Source organism: Palaemon carinicauda, chromosome 11 (genome assembly GCF_036898095.1).
Source record: "Palaemon carinicauda isolate YSFRI2023 chromosome 11, ASM3689809v2, whole genome shotgun sequence".
Taxonomy (NCBI): domain Eukaryota; kingdom Metazoa; phylum Arthropoda; class Malacostraca; order Decapoda; family Palaemonidae; genus Palaemon; species Palaemon carinicauda.
Genome location: NC_090735.1, coordinates 9,590,209 through 9,607,708, shown reverse-complemented (window position 1 = coordinate 9,607,708; position 17,500 = coordinate 9,590,209). Strand labels below are relative to the sequence as shown.

The 17,500-nt window shown below is 33.7% G+C and overlaps 2 protein-coding genes across 2 annotated transcripts in view; both read left to right on the top strand.

Annotated features, from left to right (window-relative positions):
- LOC137649913 (pro-resilin-like) overlaps positions 1-566 on the top strand; it is a 1,282-nt gene extending 716 nt beyond the window's left edge. The window contains exon 3 of the mRNA XM_068382852.1: positions 336-566. Within this exon, the coding sequence (XP_068238953.1) occupies positions 336-566 (231 nt within the window). The remainder of the gene's footprint in view (positions 1-335) is intronic.
- A 10,311-nt stretch (positions 567-10,877) lies between these two features.
- LOC137649912 (pro-resilin-like) lies at positions 10,878-12,004 on the top strand. The gene is made up of 3 exons (XM_068382851.1): positions 10,878-10,889; positions 11,420-11,506; positions 11,770-12,004. The coding sequence occupies exons 1-3, from the start codon at positions 10,878-10,880 to the stop codon at positions 11,998-12,000; spliced, it is 330 nt and encodes a 109-aa protein (XP_068238952.1). The 3' UTR covers positions 12,001-12,004.
- The last annotated feature ends 5,496 nt before the right edge of the window (positions 12,005-17,500 follow it).

Genomic DNA, 17,500 nt, shown 5'->3' with positions numbered 1-17,500 from the left:
TTATTATATATTATTATTATCATTATTATTATTATTATTATTATTATTATTATTATTATTATTATTATTAATTGCTAAGTTATAACCCTAGTTGGAAAAGCAGAATACTATAAGCCCAGGGGCTCCATAAGGGAAAATAGCCCAGTAAGGAAGGGTAACAAGGAAAAATTAAATATTTTAAAAACAGTAACATTAAAATGAATATCTCCTAAATTGAAATCTTAGAAAAAGTTAATAAACTCTAAATTCATAATTATTTTGAAAGTATGAATCAAATTAATCAAATCCAAAATCATTGTTAAAACATTTGATTGTAAATTGTCTTCTCCTGACAGGAACCAGCCAAGTACGACTTCAACTACGCCGTCAAGGACGACTACTCGGGCAACGACTTCGGCCACCAGGAAGCCCGTGATGGCTACGACACTCAGGGATCCTACTACGTGCTCCTTCCCGACGGTCGCCTGCAGAAGGTGTCCTACAACGTCAACGGGGACTCGGGTTTCGTGGCTGAGGTCACTTACGAGGGAGAGCCTCAGTACAATCCAGCGCCCTCTTACGCTTAAGACGTCTACAGCATTTAGGGGACGATGATACGAAACTATTTATTTCAATAAACCATTGTTTTTAAAAGAAAAAAAAAATGTTTTAGTTAACAATATCCTAATACTCTATCATCATTTCCTCCTACGCCTATTGACGCAAAAGGCCTAGGTTAGATTTCGCCAGTCATCTCTATCTTAAGGTTTTAAATCCATATTTTATCATCTACTTCACGCTTCATAGTCCTCAGCCATGTAGGCCTGGATCTTCCAACTCTTCTAGTACCTTGTGGAGCCCAGCTAAACGTTGGTGAACTAATTCCTCTTAGGATCCTAATACAAAATTGTATAGGGGTTGGTATAATATAATGGGTATTCCTTACCAAAGCTCTTTGAATCTATTTGTCTATATATCTCCAACTATCTTTTAATCAATCTGACTAAGAATCTGTCTATATATATATATATATATATATATATAAATATATATATATATATATATATATATATATATATATTAATATATATATATATATATATATATATATTTATATATAAATACATACATACATATATATATACATATATATTAATACATACATATATATATATATATATATATATATATATATATATATAAATACATACATATATATACATACATACATATATATATATATATATATATATATATATATATATATATATATATATATATATATATATGTATGTATGTATTTATATATATATATATATCCATATATATTAATACATATATATATATATATATATATAAATACATACATATATATACATACATACATACATACATATATATATATATATATATATATATATATATATATATATATATATATATACACACATATATATACATACATACATACACCCATCCTACTAAATTGTATAAATTTGATATCGGAATTCCACACGTTAAAAACAGTAAATTTTTTCCCCACCACAATTAAGAAAACTCAAGTAAAACAAACGAGTTTAAAATATCGTAATATTTATAATTCCATAAACCATTTAGTATCTAAGATACCGAAAGGACTGTTAGCACTGAAAGCTTAACGGTTTTACATTAGGCTTATGTGCATAAAATGATTTGACGTATGTCTGAAAAACTACAGTTTCTCAGTACATTTTCTGTAAAATAAATAAAAATATGTATACAATCCAAGAGTTACCTAGTAATTAAAATGCATTAAACAACGTTAAATGATGCCTAGAGCGCGTAGTATGAATAAGTTATGAGTAAAATAATGTTTTAATAACGCTCATAAAGTTAGAAAACTTATTCCTAACAGGTATAATGAATGAGATGAAAACATCAACAAACAACAAATTTCAAAAAGTAAAACAATATCATATAATAACGCTGATAAAGTTAGAAAATTTACTCCTATGTTATAGTATAATGAATGAGATGAAACCATACATCAATAAACAACAGATTTCAGAAATGGTAATCAGAACAGCGATGAACAAATGAGAAATGATAATTTCTACATTTGTTAACGTTTATGGTAACACTCACCCCTCCACGCGTCCTGCTTCATCTCCTTGCAGTCTGCGTCCTGTAATCTGTTGCCCTCAAATGAGTTGATGCAATTTCTGGTTTGTCTTCAAAAGTTTTAATCACTTTAGTCATTAACTTGTGTACTTTACACCTCTTCAATATTCTGTCTTTGGTTCTTTAAAGTCTGTATAGTTTATATATTAAAAAATACTCTCTAAATATTTATTGGAAACACCATCAATAGGTTGTGGCATTATGTCTACACTAACATACCCAGCAGTACTAGGCCTATCACCAACAATGACTGTGGCATTCATTTTATCCCCTTAGACATTATAATAACAGAATTATCACCAAAAATAACTATGGTACTACGTCTATCACCAACAGACTATGGCATTGGTCTTATCACCAACCCACCCTTTACATGTTTATCACCAGTAATGTTAAATGAAATACCACCAACAATTATTATGGTACTGCACCTATGATCGGCACAATGTAACACTACGTATATGATCAACACTACCTATGGTACAAAGTTTATCACCAAAACACCCTATGCTACTAAGTTTGTCATCAACAAACCCTATTGTAGTTGGTTTATCACCAACACTACCTATGGTACAAAGTTTATCACCAAAACACCCTATGGTACAAAGTTTATCACTAAAACCCCCTATGCTACTAAGTTTGTCCCCAACAAACCCAAACTAGGTTTATCACCAACATTATGGTGCTTGGTGTATCACCAACACAAAGTGCAACAACACCTACAGACACCCCTTCAAATTCCCTATTCCTACGGCCTCCGTTATGATCAAACATTCAAATATTGATTGTAGGATGCCTAAAAACTTTAAATCAATCAATCAATCAATGCCGCCATATTAAAACTTGCTAATTCTTCGAATGCACTTTTATTTACACTAATCACGTTAATAACATCATTAACAATGTTGTTTCAACTGCAACATCACTGTCACTCGATGCCATGTTTCTAGTGATTAAATAACTCTCGGCAATGAAATAATCACAAATTCAGGTATTTTCACTTCATTCCTCCCGCCATATTGAAACTTGCTAATTCTTCGAGGGCACTTCTGTTTCAGTAATCACGTTAATAACATCATTAACACTGTTGTTTCAACTAGAACATCACTGTCACTCGATGCCATGTTTCTAGTGATTAAATAACTCTCGGCAATGAAATAATCACAAATTCAGGTATTTTCACTTCATTACTTCCGCCATATTGAAACTTGCGAATTCTCGAGTGCACTTCTGTTTCACTTATCACGTTAATAACATCACTAACGCTACTTCAAATAGCTCTATTTAAACTAGAACATCACTGTCACTCGATGCCATGTTTCTAGTGAGTCATTAGCACTCGGCAATGAAATAATCACAAAATAATCGTCAAAATAAGAGGGAACACGAATTTAAACGCGCCGGGACTATCAAGTGACGCTGGTTGATAAGCATGGATGGTAGAGTTACTAGAGATTGGAGAGAGAGGCTTCGCTGATGCTGATTGGCTGAAATCGAACGCGCGGGAAAGTTCCCGTGGCTGTGATTGGTTGGGATAGGCTGTGTCTATCCCAGCAACTTCGCTGTGAAATTAATGCCGAGTTACTTCTCTCCATGTCTGGTTTAGTTCTCAAATAATAATCTAAATATACTGTCTAGCAAATTACTATTATTATTATTATTACTTAAGCTATAACACTAGTTGGGTTAAAAGGCTTTAATCAGGAAGTTTACCAAGCAAATACAATCACGCCAAGATTGCATCCCCTTTTTATTTTTGCTTTGTAAAATTCCTACTTATCCTACTTATATTTCTTCCTCACACTTACATCTTTTCACTCAAGCATTCAGCAGTATCATTCACCGCTGGTATCTCCCCAAGCAATATATTACCGTTAAAAACCATAATCACGCTAATATTGATATATACTTATATCAGCTGCGTTAACTTTAAACCGCGCCAATATCTTGACTCGTTACATCCATTGCTTGGTTATCAAAATACCGATTGCTTAGATGCCTTAGAACATTACCTATTTATTTGCTTAGACACATGGGGAAGAGTTCTCCCTTCTCAAACGTTCTGGGGGGGGGGGGGGCAGAGGGGAGGGGGAAGCATGCTCTTGATGACGCAACAAAGATGTAATGTCATTTATGAAATGAAAGCTGCGTCTCTTGAAGAAAGTAAATATCGCCATGAAGTGAATACATACACGTACGCCCACCCACCCATCCACACACACACACACACACACACACACATATATATATATAAATATATATATATATATATATATATATGTGTGTGTGTATATATATATATATATATATATATATATATATATATATATATATATATATATATATATATATATATATATCATTCCTGTCATGCTCAGGGGGGAGAGGAAGTACTCATACCTTGGTGAGAGGGGGAAGCAGGAGGGCTACACTTGGAACCTGTGTGTTTGTGCGAGTGTGTATCTATCTAAATATTTAGACTTTTTTTTTTGACGGTTCGGATACACTAGTGTGTGTATATATATATATTCATATATATATATATATATATATATATATATATATTCAGCAAGAACAATTTAGGAATTATAGAATGACTAAATTTGCTTGTCCTGACACCACGCCTATCGAATGTCAATTTCACGAAGATATCTCACTGAACTACGCCTAATAAATCTATTCTAATGCGATCTATGAAGAGAATGATAAAAAAAATATCAATTTTAGTAGCTTGAAGTTGAGGAATGTAATAATGCTACGTCAGCATTACCAGTATTTTACTTTCATCATCCACTTGACCGTAATTTCCTCCTGTTTCCTGTGGCAGTTTAACCTCAAAACTCACGAGCGCTCTGGGTGCAAATTCTAAGATTACACCGAAAATGATATTACATGTTGCTTCTGTTCAATGAATATCATATATATATATATATATATATATATATATATATATATATATATATATATATATATATATATATATATATATATATATATATATACAGGTATATATATATATATATATATATATATATATGTATATATCTATAAAAGGCTTTTCTATAAACCTTTATAAGTTCTTCCCAACAGAACTCAGTCTTCAAGTAGGAAAATCCTCAATCACCTTTAATACCGTGCAGCAGGGTTGCCACGGTGTCCTTTTTCAGGCCAAACAACCTCAAATTTGGCCTTTTTTAAATTGGTTGGCTTTTGGTAATCTCATGAATAAAAGGTGGGCCTCAAATACTATATTTTTGGCCTTTTTCTACTAATAGGTTGGCCTTTTAAAGCTGCGTTTGATTAGAAGTTAGCCTTTTCTCATTTAAGAAATCTGGCAACTCTACCGTGCAGTGTAAACTACAGTTAAAACGATGATGTTACATAATGCTTCATAATAAGAATGTCATGAATTAATTCAAAACCCTGATTGAATATATAATGTACCTAAGAAAGAATCCATAATGCTCTTTGTTCGAAGGTATAAGTGTGAAAATAATTCTGTATTACATAAAAGCCGTGGAATGATCTTCCTAATCGGGTAGTTGAACCAGTAGAACTTCAAAAGTTCAAAGTTGGAGCAAATGTTCTTATGTTGACCAGGCTGACATGAGTCTTTTTATTGTTTATATATGACATATCTGTTTTTGACGTTGTTAGTAGTTTATATAGGAAATATCTGTTTTGACGCCGTTACTGTTTTAGAATGATATATTGTTAATTTATTCTCATCATTTATTTATTTCCTTATTTCCTTTCCTCACTGGGCTATTTTTCCCTGTTGGAGCCCTTGGGCTTATAGCATCTTGCTTTTCCAACTAGAGTTGTAGCTTAGCTAGTAATAATAATAATAATAATAAAAAGCTGGTCTGAAGCATTATAACATACAGATGTTATTTAATATTGATTTTATTAAAGAGCTATACTGTATTATAAAAGGTTTTTATGTTATATAGCTAAGAAAGTGAAGTATCTTTTATAGTTGATTTATCTGTCATGAAAATGCATCACATAGATTACTGAGTTATAACACGTTGGAAATAATAGTTTTAAGATACGGTATGTATAAAGTTACTTACATCTAGCTTCATTTCATTATCATCAAGATATTATGGTGTTGTACACAGCTTGCTGAGTCTTTTATATTACAAAGGACATAATGAATAGCAAGTGTCTGAAATTATATATATATATATATATATATATATATATAAATATATATATACATATATATATATATATATATATATATAAATTACATATATATATACCTTTCCTGTCACGCTGAATGGTATGGTCAAAATTACTCGGTCTCTCTCCATCCATTAAGTAGGGGAGGAAAGGGAATAGTCATACTCTGGTAGGAGGTGGTACCTCAAGTAGTTAGGAAAGGGGGAATGGGTGAGAAGGATTGAATCTGTGTGGGTGTATGTGTGCTTATCTATCTAACTATTTAGCCGTTATTTATGACGCATCGCGTTAGCTAGTTATTATTAATATTATTATTATTACAAGCCAAGCTACAACCCTAGTTGGAAAACCAAGATGCTATAAGCCCAAGGGATCCAACAGGGAAAAATAGCCCAGTGAGGAAAGGAAATAAGGAAATAAATAAATGATGAGAATAAATTAACAATATATCATTCTAAAAACAGTAACGGCGTCAAAACAGATATTTCCTATATAAACTACTAACAACGTCAAAAACAGATATGTCATATATAAACAATAAAAAGACTCATGTCAGCCTGGTCAACATAAAAACATTTGCTCCAACTTTGAACTTTTCAAGTTCTATTGATTCAACTACCCGATTAGGAGGATCATTCCACAACTTGGTAACAGCTGGAATTTAAGCTGTCAAACAAACAGTGCTGACTGCAACGTTGCATATTTAGACGGTTTAAAAACATGCCACTCTATGAAGAGATTAGATGTGTGACGCCGACTGATACAAGGGTGGAAGAGACTCTATAGCTATGGTAAGCAGTTCTTCTAGGAGGACACTCCAAAATCAAACCATTGTTCTCTAGTCTTGGGTAGTGCCATAGCCTTTGTACCATGGTGTTCCACTGTCTTGGTTTAGAGCTCTATTGCTTGAGAGTACACTAGGGCAAACTATTCTATCTAATCTCTTTCCCTCTTGTTTTGATAAATTTTTATAGTTTATGAAGGAAATATTCATTTTAATATTAGTTCTTAAAATATTTAATTTTTCCTTGTTAGCTTTCCTCACTGGGCTATTTTCCCTATTGGGGCCATTGGGCTCATAGCATCCTGCTTTTCCAACTAGGGTTGTAGCTTAGCAAGTAATAATAATAATAATAATAATAATAGTAATAATAAAACCAATAATAATAATAATATAATAATAATAATAATAATAATAATAATATAATAATAATAATAATAATAATAATAACAACAATAATAATAATAATAATAATAATAATAATAATAATAATAATATTCATAACAATAATAATAACTATTCATAAACATGAAAAAATATACTCTGAACCTTTACAGTTAAGGTCTTCATTTAGGAAGAAGACATAACCGAATGCTCTAAATTCTAATCACCCTTTCGTTGCTCTAAGTCTACAAAGTAGCCTACTTTCATTTTGTTACCTTGTCTGGTGTGAACTTATTTCTCATGATGCACGGGGTCGTCATATATCAACAAGAACATTTGAAGTTAACCTGATGACGATTGAAATTAAATGGAAAGACATGAAATTATTATTATTATTATTATTATTATTATTATTATTATTATTATTATTATTATTATTATTAGCCAAGCTACAACATTTTTTGGAAAAATAGAAGGCTATAAATCTAAGGCCTTCAACAGGGAAAGTATTATTATTATTATCATTATTATTATTATTATTATTATTATTATTATTATTATTATTATTATTAGCCAAGCTACAACATTTTTTGGAAAAGTAGAAGCCTTTAAGTCCAAGGGCTCCAACAGGGAAAGTAGCCCAATGAGGAATGGAAATAAGGGAATAGCAAATAAACTATATATAATAAATTAATAAAAATATGAAGTATTTTAAAATCATTAACAATTTTCAAATAGATCAGTCATATATAAACTATAAAACGAGACTTGTGTCAACATGCTCAACAAAAAAGCATCCTAAAAAAGGTTGAACTTTTGTAGTTCCAGGTTCCAAAGTTCCACTGATTGTGGAACTTCTGATGCTCCAGGTTCCAAAGTTCCACTGATTGTGGAACTTCTGACATTCCAGATTCCAAAGTTCCACTGATTGTGGAACTTCTGATGCTCCAAGTTCTAAAGTTTCACTGATTGTGGAACTTCTGATGTTCCAGGTTCAAAAGTTCCACTGATTGTGGAACTTCTGATATTCCAGGTTCCAAAGTTCCACTGACCGTGGAACTTCTGATGTTCCAGGTTCCAAAGTTCCACTGATTATGGAACTTCTGATGCTCCAGATCTCAAAGTTCCAATGATTGTGGAACTTCTAATGCTCCAGGTTCCAAACTTCCACTGATTGTGGAACTTCTGATGTTCCAGGTTCCAAAGTTCCAATGATTCAACTACTTTATTAGGAAGATCATTCCACAATGTGGTTACAGCTGAAATAAAACTATAAGATACTGTAGAGTAGTGTCTTATGATGGGGAAAGTATGACTGTAAGAAATAACTGCATACCTTATACACACCATCCAAAGCTTAGTACCCTCCAGGATAGTCACTTAAACCGAAGGAAGGACAGAAACGATGCTTTTGAAAATTAATACTAGAGGGGAAGATAAAGGAACAGATAAATGAAAGGCAACGTATTTCCTTTTCTCACAGGGCGTTTTTCCTAGTTGGAGCCCTTAAGCTTATAGCATCTTCCTTTTCCAGCTAGGGTTGTAGCTTAGCAAATAATAATAATAATAATAAGATAGAGGGCCTATTTTTCCCTGTTGGAGCCCTTGGGCTTATAGCATCTTGCTTTTCCATCTAGGGTTGTAGCTTAGCAAATAATAATAATAATAATAATAATAATAATAATAATAATAATAATAATAATAAACCAGACATCCGTGGCCCTTATACACCGTTGGAAAAAAAAAGTGAGTAACAGAAAACTACTAGATTAGTGTCTCTAAGCGTACCCTCAAGCAAGATAACTCTAACCCAAGAGAGTTATGGGGTCCTTTGACTGGCCAGACAGTACTACATAGGACCCTTCTCTCTGGTTACGGTTCTTTCCCTTTGCCTACACAGACACCGAATAGTCTGGCCTATCCTTTACAGATTCTCCTCTGTCCTCATACACCTGACAACACTGTGATTACTAGACAATTCTTCTTCACCCAAGGGGTTAACTACTGCACTGTAATTGTTCAGTGGCTGCTTTCCTCTTGGTAAGGGTAGAAGAGACTCTTTAGCTATGGTAAGCAGCTCTTCTAGGAGAAGGACACTCCAAAATCAAACCATTGCTCTCTATTCTTGGGTAGTGCCATAGCCTCTGTACCATGGTCTTACACTGCCTTGGGTTAGAGTTCTCTTGCTTGAGGGTACACTTGGGCACACTTTTCTATCTAGTTTCTCTTCCTCTTGTTCTGTTAAAGTTTTTATAGTTTAAATAGGAAATATTTATTTTAATATTGTTACTATTCCTAAAATGTTCTATTTTCCTTTTTCCTTATTTCCTTTCCTCACTGGGCTATTTTCCCTGTTGGGGCCCCTGGGCTTATAGCATCCTGCTTTTCCAACTAGGGTTGTAGCTTAGCATTTAATAATAATAATAATAATAATAGTGGAAGACCAGGACCCACTAGCTCTAAGAAGGTTCTGTGGAAGACCAATTCAGAGGAAGTTTGGTTTAAATTCGTCGGACCTCATGACCCCGGAGGGGCTTGGCCTAAGGTTATAATAGCAATAAGACGGCTTGTGTTGATATCTGGACTCGTTGCAGCTATGCAAGACAACCAAACGAAGATTTTAAGTACTGCTAGTGTCTACTGTTTTGATATTCTTCTTGTCATTGAATAACGAAGGTATTTTTCGTTACTTAAAAATCGGGTAACAAACCACAAATGCAGCAGTTCCTAATCCACTGCAGAACAAAGGCCTCAGACATATCTTGGATTTGTCTAAGGTTTAGTCATTTCCATCACCACGCTGGCCACTGCGTATTGGTGATGGCGGGAGACTTTGGTCTAATCGCTCACACCAAACCAACCTAATATGGGTGGCCCTGACTAGTACAGCTTTGATGATCATGGCGATACTCAGTTTTCCGCACACAAAAAAAAAAAAAAAATAAAAAAAAAAAATAATCACCACGCTGGCCACTGCAGATTGGTGATGGCGGGAGACTTTGATCTGATCGCTCGCAGCAAACCAACCTAGTATGGGTGGCCCTGACAAGTACAGCTTTGATGATCATGGCGATATTCGGTTTTCCGAAAAAAAAAAAAAAATTCAAAGAATTCAATAAAGCCTCAGTCCAGACAGTTAATGACCGTCGAAACGAGGTCTATGTCACGAATTGCATTCCATCCACGAGTCAACTTTCCGTTGCAAGATATGTTTGTTCATAAACTCGACCTTCGCTGGAGACTATCATCAGTGGTCGGCAAGAACCACCAGTCCTGAGTGGTGGAGACTCTTCGTAGAACTCTAACCAAGGGACTTCCTTTCTCTTTTCCGGTATATAAGCAGCTCACTCCATTCCATGACATCAGTCCTCCTCTGTAACCCATCATGATTGCTAAGGTAATGGATGAAAGCAATTGCGGATTTACTATTAAGATTTACAAATTAACTTAGATATCTCTTTCAGATTGATTGTTATGGAATACGCCACGTATAGGAACCATGAGCTTATTATTATTATTATTATTATTATTATTATTATCAACATCATCATTATTATAATTAACATTATTATTATTATTATTATTATTATTATTATTATTATCATTATCTATGCTACAACCCTAGTTCTAAAACCAAGATGCTCCAACAGGGAAAAATAGCCCAGTTAGGAAATCAAAAAATGAAATAAATAAACGATATGAGAAATAATTAATAAAATATTCAAAAAACAACATCAAAACATATTTCATATATGAACTACAAAAAGACTTATGTCAGCCAGTTCAACATTGAGACTTCAGTAATCTCAGTAGTTATCTGTCTGATGGTTACCCCGTAAGATTATATAGTTCTTTGAAATAATGAAGTACTTTTTGCAGATCCTTGACCTACATATCTAATCATACTGGATTTTCTTTTTCGAACAGACCTGTTTGGCTTTGGCCTTAGTTGCCACTGTCTTTGGTGCTCCTTCACAGCCTTCCTATGGCTACGACCCTCAACCTACTCACGAGGTAAGAATGGAATTATGCTTCTTGTAGGTATAAAATATTTCCAGCGATATGTAATTAACATCACAGAAGATTTAAACTTCAATTATTTTTATCATATGGATAAATGTAGGGTAACTTATCTTACATTTAACCATATGATAAAAGAGTTCATATAGAAATAAAAGATGAAAGTCGCCACTGATTAATGGACTGTTTATCTTATAAACATCTAACCGAAATAATCCTCTGAAAGTTAGCATTAATAAATCTTCTTGTGCTGACAGGAACCAGCCAAGTACGACTTCAACTACGCCGTCAAGGACGACTACTCGGGCAACGACTTTGGCCACCAGGAAGCCCGTGATGGCTACGACACTCAGGGATCCTACTACGTGCTCCTTCCCGACGGTCGCCTGCAGAAGGTGTCCTACAACGTCAACGGGGACTCGGGTTTCGTGGCTGAGGTCACTTACGAGGGAGAGCCTCAGTACAATCCAGCGCCCTCTTATGCTTAAGACGTCTACAGCATTTAGGGGACGATGATACGAAACTATTTATGTCAATAAACTATTGTTTTCAAAAGAAAAATGTTTTAATTAATGTCCTAATATTACTATGCCTTTCAGTGGGTGGTATATTATAATGGTTATGCCTTACCAAAGCTCTTTTAATCTATCTCTCTGTCAATAAATCTACCTATCTATCAATCAATCTATCTAATTTCCTATCTATCAAGTAATCTATCTACCTGTCTATATATTTATCTATTTTATTCCGTCTATCGATTAAAATCGAAACCTCAAAACGTTTCTAAGATAACAATTGGTATTTATAAGAATTGGATCTTCTATAAACAAAATTACCAAACAATAAATGAAGTTTTAACTTCTGTTAACCAGACAAAGTTTTTTTTTCTGCATTTTCTAAGCTTCACGGTATGTTGCTGTCCATGTGATTTGCGGTTTTCATAATAAAAGCGAAATAAGATTATTAACACCACTGGAAAGTTAATTTCGAATTATCTTCACCAAATGCTAGAAGAGAAGGTCGCTGGTTTCCAATGCGAAAACTAAAGAATTCAGTTCGCAATTAATTATTAAGTCGTACTGAAGAATGAAAACCTTATTTTCAGTAGGTAGCAGGATAGGTAAGGAACCAGCCACTCGTTGTGATACTATCCCTAGTGAGTTATTGAGTCCTTTGACTGGCCACATATTACTACATTGGATTGCTCTCTGATAATAGTCTTGCACATTCTTTACACGTTCTCCTGTTTTCTCATACACCTGACAACACAAAAATAAATAAAATCGTTTTCATTAGTGTCAACTATTACACTGTAAATATTCTGTGACTATTTTCCACTTGGTATGGGTAGAAGAGACTCTTTAGCTGCTCTTCTTAGGACAGTAGAATAAATAATTGTTCTCCATTTGGGTAGTGCCATAGTCTCTGTATCATGGCCAACCACTGACTTGAGTTAGGCAAGACTCAGGCACACTCTTCTATTTGTTTCCTTGTTTCATTTACTCACTGGGCTATTTCCATGTTGGAGCCCTTGGACCTACAGCATCTTGCTTACCCAATTAGTGTTGTAGCTTAGCTAATAATAATAATAATAATAATAATAATAATAATAATAATACGATATAATTTTTATGTGGAAAAATAGAATCAGAGAAGATGATTGAAGTAATCTTTTAGATATATACGTTTAGACCCTTTTGCACACGACCCTGTCGTAGACAGAATCATCTTCATGACCAGGAAGTACGTAGGGAGCAAATTGTTTTAGTTATGAAAAACTATGATTTTTTAGATGCAGTATGCATCATATTATTATTATTATTATTATTATTATTATTATTATTATTATTATTATTATTATTATTATTATTATTATTATTATTATTATTACAAGTCAAGTTGCGTCTATTTAGAAAAGCGGACTATAAAAACCACGAGTCCTTGATGGAAATACCACACTAATACGAGAAAAAGAAATTAAGAAGCAAATACTGAAATACTAGATAAAATGAATAAAAAACTAAATATAATCCAACAAATGGACTATGAAGTAAGACTCAACTACAAAGTATCCACTCCACATTTGAGTTTCTACAGTTCAATCATTTCAACCACTTGATAGGAAGATTATTCCACAAATTGGTCACAGCAAAACAGCACTTGTAGTTTGAATGCCGAATGGGACCGATCCTCACAGAGAAAAAAAAAAAATAAGGATGCCAGAACTAATTGCACATCCGGCACTTGGTGCTGTACAACACAGCCCGGTAGGGATTCGAAAGCAAAGGATGCTCAGAATATTCGGAAGGTGCCAGAGATTGACTATAAGTAAGCAGCTCTTCTAGTAGAAAGCTACTCCAAAATCAAACCATGGGTAGTCCCATAGCCTCTGTTCCATGGTCTTCGACTGTTTTGGGTTAGAGTTCTCTTGCTTGAGCTTACACTCGGGCACACTATTCTATCTAATTTCTATTTTTATAGTTTATATAGGAAATATTTATTTTAATGTTGTTGCTGTTCTTAAAACTTTATTTTTCCTTGTTTCCTTTCCTCATTGCGCTATTTTCCCTGTTAGGGCCCTTGGGCTTATATCATTCTGCTTTTCCATCTAGGGTTATAGCTCAGAAAGTAATAATAATAATAATAATAATAATAATAATAATAATAATAATAATAATAATAATAATAATATCCTAGATGGGCTAGGAAGGGGGATCCAGAGACCGACACGTGAATACGAAATACATGTGGACAATATAATGATAATTACTGTAAATACTAAATTTCCTTGCATTGTACACTTCATTCGACTTGATAAACTTCCAATACTGACTTCTATAAGCGATAAAACAACTTCCTTTGATAGATGTTTGTTTTATTATGAGTTACCTGTGTACTTGAAAATCCTTGTATGGGTTGAAAATCCAATGCTTTTCATAAGTTTTAAAAGATATTTCTATTTAAATATCTTTCAATCTAAAATGGCTAGATAGAGAATGCTTGAGAGAATACCCTAAATCAAATCATAAGCTGAGCATTTATACTAACTGGGCTTTTTTCCCTATTGGAGTCTTTGGGCTTATAGCATCCTACTTTTCCAACTAGGGCTATAGCTTAGCTAATAATAATGATGATGATGATGATAATAATAATAATAATAATAATAATAATAGATTAACCCGTTATTGGTATGCCAGAGATCCCATTCGTTCCTCACGTCAGACCACGAGCAAAGGAAAGGCAATGTCAAGGACAGATGATGGGCGTTGTGACAGTGAAGAACGTCTTTGGGAGGGAGGACCTTTCTCCTGCAGCCACAAGAGGCTCCTCCCTCTTAGTCTCGGGCTAGATCTATATATATCGCCACGTTCAAAGTCTGTATCATCGCACTCCACTCCAAAGACTCGCCATGATCGCTAAGGTAAAACGCTTCAGACGATTTACTTTGAATAGGATTAGCTGTTAATGCAAGTTCTAATCGATTTAATTCCCAAAATTATATTTAGTTCGAAAATGATTATATATCATGTCTTGCACGTGCCGTTTACATAGAGTTTTTTCTCTTTTATTCAGGATTACTTTTATTGCTTAGCAACCATTACGTTGAAATACAGTTACAATCTCTGTAACAGTTCTGTTTGAGTAATTATACTGAAACTGCAGAAGAGATTTAACTAATTGAAAGGGTCTATAACTTTTATGATTCCATCAGAACAACATTTTTTATTCACTGTTGTTTTCTTTCTGACAGATTTGTTTGTTGTTGTCCCTTGTGGCTGCCGTCTTTGGTGGCCCCTCCCAGCCCCAGTATGGATACGCCCCTCCCCCATCTCACGAGGTCAGTTATAAGTTGAAATCTTTGAAAAAGTTAATAAACTCTAAATTCGTAATTTTGTTGAAAGTATAAATCAAATTAATCAAATCCAAAATCATTGTTATAACATTTGATTGGAAATTGTTTTCTACTGACAGGAACCAGCCAAGTACGACTTCAACTACGCCGTCAAGGACGACTACTCGGGCAACGACTTCGGCCACCAGGAAGCCCGTGATGGCTACGACACTCAGGGATCCTACTACGTGCTCCTTCCCGACGGTCGCCTGCAGAAGGTGTCCTACAACGTCAACGGGGACTCGTAGTGGCAGAAGAGACTCTTTACCAGCTCTTCTAGGACACTAGAATAAATAATTATTCTCCACTTGGGTGGTGCCATAGCCTCTGTACAATGGCCAACCACTGACTTGAGTTAGAGTTCTCTTGCTTGAGGGTAAGCTACACTCAGGCACACTCTTCTATCTATTTCCTTGTTTCTTTACTTCAATGGGCTATTTCCATGTTGGAGTCCTTGGACCTATAGCATCTTGCTTTTCCAATTAGTGTTGTAGCTTAGCTAATAAGAATAATAATGATAATAATAAGATATCTTTTTGTGTGGGAAAATGAAATCAAAAGGATGAATGAACTATTGTTTTAGATATTTACGTTATAACCATTTTGCACACGACCCTATCGTGGACAGAATCATCTTCATGATCATGATGTACGTAGGGAGCAAATTGTTGTAGTTAAGAAAAAGTATAATTTTATGAGAATATGGACATACGGTATTACTCTATAGACATGAATTTAGTAGATATGAGAACAAAGCCCTCAGAAGGATATCGGGAGTTAAATGGCAGAAAAGGATTGGAAATGAATCTATAAGAGAGAGCATGATGAGGGTAGATGAAGATTAGTTCACCAAACGTTTAGCTGGGCTCCACAAGTCACTAGAAGAGTTGAGAGACCCAGGCCTATGAATGGGAGATAATGAATGGAGAAGTATTGAATTAAGATAGAGACGACTGGCGAAATCTAACCTAGGGTCTTTCCGTCACTATACGTAGATGATTATATATATACAGTATATATATATATATATATATATATATATATATATATATACATATATATATATATATATATGCATATATATATATATATATATATATATATATATATAAATATATATATATAAATATATATATATATATATATATATATATATATATATATATATATATATATACATATATGAATATTTATATATATATATATATATATATATATATATATATAAACATACTTTTTTTTGCATTGACTCTCCCAACGTAATCAAGCACTCGAGTAGCATAGGTCTACAGTACTTATTCGTTTTTTTTTTTTTGTCATTCCACGTCCTACTCATTTATCCCTTTTTCTCTCTGTCTCCCTGTCGATTTATATTTTCATATCTATAACAGGAGTTCTATAGAATATAAATATCATATCATAGATGGGCAAGTAAAGGACATCTTTAGACCTACACGTAAATACGAAATATATGTGGATAAAATAATAATAATTACTGTAGCCTAAATGCTATATTTGCTTGCATTGTACACTTCTTACGACATGATAAACTTCCAATACTGACTTCTATAAGCGATAAAAACATCTTCCTTTGATAGATGATTTGTTTTATCCCGTTAACATTAGCAACAACTGAATTATGAGTTACCTGTGTACTTAAAAATCCTTGTATGGGTTAAAAATCAAATGTTTTTCGTAAGCTTTAAAGATAATTCTATTCTATTTAAATATCTTTCAATCTAAAATGGCTTGATCCAGAAAGCTTGAGAGAATACCCTAAATCAAATCATAAGCTGAGCATTTATACTACCTGGACTCTTTTTTCCCTATTGGAGTCTTTGGGCTTATAGCATCCTATTTTTCCAACTAGGGCTGTAGCTTAGCTAATAATAATAATAATAATAAAAATAATAATAATAATAATAATAGAGTAATGTGTTATTGGTATGCCAGAGATCCCAATCGTTCTTCACGTCAGACCACGAGCTAAGGAAAGGCAATGTCAAGGACAGATGATGGGCGTTGTGACAGCGAAGAACGTCTTTGGGAGGGAGGACCTTTCTCCTGCAGCCACAAGAGGCTCCTCCCTTTTAGTC

Bases quoted from the DNA above. Each gene is read 5' to 3' on its own strand.
- LOC137649912 (XM_068382851.1), top strand. The intron at 11,507-11,769 runs GTAAGAATGGAA...TTGTGCTGACAG, and splicing joins ACCCTCAACCTACTCACGAG to GAACCAGCCAAGTACGACTT.